We start from the raw sequence: 6,926 nt of genomic DNA, 5'->3' as shown, positions 1-6,926 counted from the left end.
CGCCACGACAAAATTTCTCTGATTCATATCTCCAAGCTAAAAATGGCTCTGTTTGCTTAAACCGAAACTCAAGTTCTTCAACCTGATCATCAGCAGGCAGCAAGCATCAATTTAAACCTGACCATCAAAACTGAAATGACAGAACTGCCTAGCATTTATTTGCACATAAATCATCAGAAGTTGAGAATTGCTATGCATTCATCAAAAGCTAGAACAGAAGTTTATACAGTTACCAATCAACCATAACTCCACAAGTGATGGAGTACCAACACATGTGAGAACTGTGCATCATACAAGCAATGAAAAACTGCAAGTATAGTTCTCCATCAACCAGACACAAAATAATGAGAACTGGGATCGATTCAGGCGACCCGTTACTGCACCCGAGATGAATGAATCAGGAGACTGGCCGAACTGAAACAGGAGCAGAGTTCGACGTTTGAACAGGCGGCAGTGGCGCTTGCCTTACTTGGAGCTCTTCTTCGGCTTGGGCTGCAGACCTCCGGACTGAGGGTGCCCCCGCGCATAGGGCTGCCAGCAAACCGCGCACAGCCGCCCTGCTCCCTGGCGGCGGTCGACGATGGCGAAGCAGCGTTCGCAGTAGGAGGCGTGCCTGCACGGTAAGAGCGTCACCAACCTCTCCAGGGAATCGCATCGCTCGCACATGGCCTGGACTTCCTCAGGCTCCTCCTCCCCTTCCTCGTTCTGTGACAGCAAGGCTTCCTCCCCTTCATGGCAGTACAGCATGGCCTCCACGTCCACCTGATCATCTTCGTTGTGCCCTGACAACATGGCCTCCTCCTCGCCGGCCTCCTGCTCCATCTCCTCCGGGCCGGCCTCCTCCTCCATCTCGTCCTGGCCGGCCTCCTCCTCCATCTCCTCCTGGCCGGCCTCCTCCTCCTCGCTGCGCCCTGACGACATGCCCTCCCGATCTTCCTCCTCCCCCTCGCTGGGCCCTGACGACATGTCCTCCCAATCCTCCCCCTCCCCGCTCCGCCCTGACGACATGTCCTCTCCATCTTCCTCATCCTCCTCGCTGCGCCCTGACGACATGTCCTCCCCATCTCCCCCCTCCTCCTCGCTGCTCCCTGACGACATGGTCTCCCCATCCTCCTCCTCCTCGCTGCTCCATAACAACATGGCCTCCTCCTCCTCCTCCTCGCGGGCCTCCTCGCCGTCATCGCTGTAGACTGCAAGAAACAATCAAGCCAAGCTTCCATCACCAATCAAAGAACCTTAAGCCAATGACAGAAACATGAATATTTCCTGGGCAGCGGGAACCTACATTCAACGTTGGTGAAGAGGTAGGCGAGATCCTCGGGAAGGGGAGGTAACTGAGAAGCCGACGGAACCTTGATTCTGAGCCGGCGGCCACCAGGGCGCAACCCGCTCCCTCCTGTCGGCGCCGTTCCAGCCGGCTGAAAGAAACCAAGAAATCCAATTTCAACGCAGAAATTCAGAAGGCGGAGGTAGCTGAGTAGACGACGAGCACGGAGCGCTTACTTGGCATTGCTGCCCCTGCAATGGTGGCGCCACGGTCGCCGGCGGCGTCACCGCCATCCTCCTTTGGCCACCGTTCTGATCGGCTGCAAGAAACCAAGAACGGAAACTTTCAGAACAGAATTCAAGAACCGCGGCCAAAATCAAGAACCGTGCGGGCCTGAAAGAAGTAAAGAACAGGGCGTGCTGTCTTCTTGGTCATCTACCTCTGTCGATGGGGAAGGCGACGCCGGCGGCGCCGGGGCGGTAGAAGAAATCCAAGTTCAAGTGCAAGGCGCCGGGGATGATTTCGGTGGGCGTCTCCGGCGGCAGTCCGCCAGCAATGGACCTCCTTTTCCAGTCGCCCATCGCCGGCAACGGTCCGCCAGCAATGGACTTCCTTTTCCAGTCGCCCATCTCGCGTCTCCGGGAACACCGCACGCCAAGATGCTACGAGGCCAACGATCGAACGTCGCCGGCGTATATATGCTGGCCGGGCGCCGCGAACCTTTGTGCTCGCGAGAAGCAGAGAAGGTGGATTTGGGGAAGTTGGATGGAGAGAGAGCCGTTGTTCTATTTATTTGATTTAGACTGGGCCCATTATGGCCCAGAATGGCTTTGTGGTCGACCCTATCCGGACAGATCCAGTTACGTTGGGTCGCGGAACCAGCCTGTTAGGACAGATTTTTTTTTGGATGGGAGAACAGACTCTCTCGGAATAAAGGAAATTCATGAATAAAGCTGTTTATTCCGCTCTTCCTCCAAAAATTAAAAATAACTAGCAAAAGAGCCGTGCATTGCAATGGGAGAAAAAATATATAGTGTCCAATAGCCATGACCACAATTTGCCGCATTACCGAGATACACTATCACTCTCAATTTCGTGAAATCATGAACAATTTTTGAAATCATGACTTTTTTTTAAAATCATGAACATATTTGTAATCGTAAACATTTTTCAAACATGTGAACACTTTTTAAAAAAATTAAACATTTTCTAAAATGAAAAACATTTTATGAATTCATGAACATTTTATACTATTTGCACACATTTTTAAAAAATTGTGAACATTTTTTTAATCCTAGTCAACACAAAAATCACCAAAAACAGGAAACACGCCAAAACACACTTGGTCACAGTGCCGACTCAGATTACTAGGGTTACTTTCTTTCAGTCCATTTCTCCCCTTTCTTTCCCCTCTCCTCTCTTCACAAGTTAAGAAGGTTCCGCCATGTGCGACAACATAGATCTAGAAGGATAGAGAGGAGTAAATCACAAGGGGAAGAAGAGGAAGAAGTAACAAGAAGAATCCAAGAAGTTTCTCATCAGGGTAAATTGTTCATCTCACCTCCACATGCTTTTTTCTGTTTGATTTGGTCTTCTCCAGTTCTAAAATTCAAATTCATGGATTATATCGAAATGGATTAGGAAACACTCAAATCTAGCATTAGCAATCAAAATCAAAAGATTGTTCAGGGACAAAGAATCACCAGAATATAAATGCTTCATCTCTGTCCCATATGTCTACAAGCTTCATCTACCTTCGAACTTGCTCTTCTCAATGATTGAAATTCACATCAATAGAAGGGCAGAAACTATGAGATCATGGTCTGATGAGTAGGAACATGGATATAGAAACAAAATATTGAAGATAGGAAGATCGTATGTAGAATCTCTTCAAATTCCTCCACTACAGATTTGATTATCGTATGAATGCATCACATAAATTTGAATTAGGAAATATACACACAACTAGAATTACACTATTAACAAAGTCAGAAACTTGTTCCATAGTCTAAAGAGACTAAGTATAAACAACGCATAAACTAAAATCAATAAATGGAAATAAAATGCCAAAGATAAAATGCGAAAGCAAATGACATAATAGAATGAAGTTTTTCTATAACTGAATGAATTTTTGGGAAGCCTATTACCCTTCCAAATGCAAAAGGAAAGAATAGAATAAAGTTTTCCTATGGCCGAATGAATTTTGGCAAGCCTACTACCCTTACTAAAGATTAATATCAAAATCATAAATATAAATGTACACACAAGTTTTGTAGTTATAGCAACCATTCCTATTACAGTCTATATTTATTATAACTACAAAAAAATAGAATGCTAACGAACTGGTTATATTAATTGCACATGCAGGATAAAGAAGTTGCACAGAATAAATATCAACACCAACACCAACATGTAGTAGAAAAACATATTGTCAACAAGGAGACAGACATTGTAGAAATCTTGCTAGCAGACCATTGGAATACCTGATGCTTTGGTTGTCATGGCTGCCAGCCACAAGTACGATGATTAACTGCCACACGATGACACTAATTATATTAAAATTGCATTTTGTAGGATACACAATTTGCAAAGATTCGAAATCAGCAAGAACAACTACATTGTGGATCAAATAGAATTCTATACAAGGTAAGCAACAGTTGTATAAAAATAAGTGTAGGGACATAGTTACTTTGGATGCCATGGAAGCCATTGTGCTATCTTTGCATGCATTACATCTATGCTTCAATTTTATATCAAGATATTAAAAAGATAATGCATATGCAGCCTGCAGAAGTTGCAGAACATGATTATGAGCAACAAAACTACATGGTCGAGATAGATGAAGATAAAATGCAAAAGAAAATGACATGATAGAATGATTTTTTTTTCTGTAGATGAATGAATTGTAGGAACCCTATCACCCTTCCAAATGCAAAAGATATAACTTCATGAAGTTTTTCTATAGTGAATGCAAATTTTGGGAAGACTAATACCCTTCCAAATTCAAAAGAAAGAATAGAATGAAGTTTTTCTATAGCAGAATGAATTTTAGGAAGCCTATTACCCTTCCTGGTGATAAAAATCAAATTCATAAACATAAGCGTTGACACAAGTATTGTTGCCTTACCAACCTGGAGCTATTATAACTACAGAAAAATAGAATGCTAGTGAAACTGGTTATCTTAATTGCACATGCAGGATGAAGAAGATGCACATAATGAGTATCAGCAACAATAGCAACGTGCAGTAGCAAAATGTATTATCAACAAGGAGAAAAACATAGTAGAAAGCTTGCTAACTTGCACCACTATTCCACTAGGAGACAATTGGAATAGCTATTATTTTGTTGTCATGGCTGCCAGCCAATAGTAGTTCAATACTATGATTAACTGACACATGATGACACCAATTATATCAAAATTGCTTTTGCAGGATACACAATTCGCAGATATTCAAAATCAGCATGAACAACTACCCTATGGATAAAAAAGATTTGTATACAAGGTAAGCAATAGTGATATAAAAATAAGTGCAACGACATAGCTACTTTGCATGCCATGGGAGCCATTATGCTATCATTGCGCCCATTACTACTATGTTTTAATATCATATCAAGAGATTAAAAAGATAATTGCCTATTGAGCCTATAGATATTGCACAACATCATTATGAGCAACAACTTCAAGGTGAGAAACATTAAATTAAAATGGATGCAGAGGTGGAAGTTTCAAAACTCTAGTTTAACTTACCCCCAAAAAAACTAATAATCTGAAATTGCTTATTATAGTGCAAAAAGTTACCCAACATGAATATCAGCAAGTGTAATGTCATGATACGCGAGACAAAGAAAAACACAAGATAACCACCAACAATTACAATAATGCAAGGAATTAGATTTGCATGCTGAAGTTGCTATCAACATGAAGACCATTGTTGTGGTTGCATCATAATATTTTTTGTTCTTTTTATAAAACTAAGAATTCGAGAAATTGCATTAGCAAGTCTCAAGAGTTCCGCAAATAACTAATGAGCAGAAAGGATTAGTGGATAGAATTGTCGCCAAGGGGGAGATCACTTGCGCAGCTTGTGGCTCTCACTATCATAACATAGCTGGGTGCATAGATATCAGAGAAGAGACAGGGGAGAACACACAGAAGAATGTTTAAAATTACTTTGGGAAGCATTACTATTTCTAAAATTCCGTAAAAGTACATAACAAAACAGCCCTGGAAGCTAAAACACCATTGTTTTATTAAATGCATGCACAAATGCAGGAAGAAAGAAAAGAAAAGAAGTGGTGAGAACTAAAGAAGAGGAATGATGATGAAGCAATCTTAAGCTATCAAAGTTGAAGTAAGAAAGGAATAAAAAAGATTGGTAGTAGCCGACAAGATGCCAGTTTCCCAATGACCATTTTTCATACTATGGAAGTTCATGTTACTCGAAATTACATGTAATAGCTATGGGATTAGTTGTAATCTAATACTACTAGCCGACAAAGATGTTAAATTTGATGTAATAGAAAATCTAAGTTCAAAATGTTTGATACATTTCATGGATGTTACCCTAATGACTATGATCGCAATCATCAACGAGAATTGCAAAACAAAAAGAATTGTAAGAAACTGAAAAGTGACCAAAAGACCTATAAGAAGTGACATTCCACAAAAAAATTCCACCTTGAAAGTCCAACTTATATTTAAAAAAATTCAAAGAAGTTATTGTGACCTACAACAAAACAATATCGACAAGCTCAAAATCATAGTTGTAGAAGTTATACACACAAGGAAAGTTCACATGTTCAAATTGACAGAGATAGGGAAAAATTACCTCAACTTTTAAAATTAAAAACAAAGAAAATCACCACTACACATCCTCCAAATAAATTAGAAAAGCCAAAAATAAAATGGCAGACCACACTTTAGACACTAGTTTCTTTAATATTCAGTATTTGTTGCAAACATTGCACAACTAGGTTGCAAAAAGAAATTCAACCTAAGAGGCGATAGTTCAACTTGACAACACGGGACAAACTACTAAATATAAAGACGACATCATACTAGATGCCTATAAGACCTACGGTTCCAAGAGCAGACCCAAAATGTCCTCGGACTGAGTTTCAACCATACGCCTCAAACAGAGCAGGAAGCCACAACAATGCCATCGGCACCAACATGAGCAGATCCACCACCAGAAGGAGTGTTAGTGGTGACTACACAGAACACCATGTTGTCTGATGGACCAAAAGGGACTCGAAGCTGGGCTATATCACTGTCAATATCTTCATGACCTCGGGACAGAAATCCTTAGGAAAAGAAAACATAAAAAATAATCAAAACAAATGAAAATTTTCACACTGACATAACTAACAATTGCATTATTTGCAACCTAGCAACTACTCCGTTCCCTAATATTAGACCTTTTAACTTTTTGTTGATTCATATGTATCTAGACACATTTTAGTATGTATGTTCACTCATTTTGATATGTATGTAGTCAATATATTGAAATAGCTAAAAGGTCTTATATCAGGGAACAGAGGGAATACTACTCATATACTCCCTCCGTTTCTAAATATTTGTCTTTTTAGATATTTCAAATGGACTACCATATACGGATGTATATAGACATATTTTAGAGTGTAGATTCACTCATTTTA

The 6,926-nt window shown here is 40.8% G+C and overlaps 1 protein-coding gene across 1 annotated transcript; it reads right to left on the bottom strand.

The window, feature by feature from the left end:
• Window positions 1–203: 203 nt before the first annotated feature.
• On the bottom strand, window positions 204–1,760 carry LOC123042044 (major centromere autoantigen B; the record flags this gene model as incomplete). The annotated part of the gene is given in 4 exon segments (XM_044464573.1): window positions 204–1,190; window positions 1,286–1,418; window positions 1,504–1,586; window positions 1,707–1,760. Coding segments are annotated over 4 exon segments (995 nt in total), but the record flags the coding sequence as incomplete, so codon positions are not given.
• Between the last annotated feature and the right edge of the window lie 5,166 nt (window positions 1,761–6,926).

Source organism: Triticum aestivum, chromosome 2B (genome assembly GCF_018294505.1).
Source record: "Triticum aestivum cultivar Chinese Spring chromosome 2B, IWGSC CS RefSeq v2.1, whole genome shotgun sequence".
In the NCBI taxonomy this organism is placed as follows: domain Eukaryota; kingdom Viridiplantae; phylum Streptophyta; class Magnoliopsida; order Poales; family Poaceae; genus Triticum; species Triticum aestivum.
This window is presented reverse-complemented; position numbering and strand designations above follow the sequence as displayed.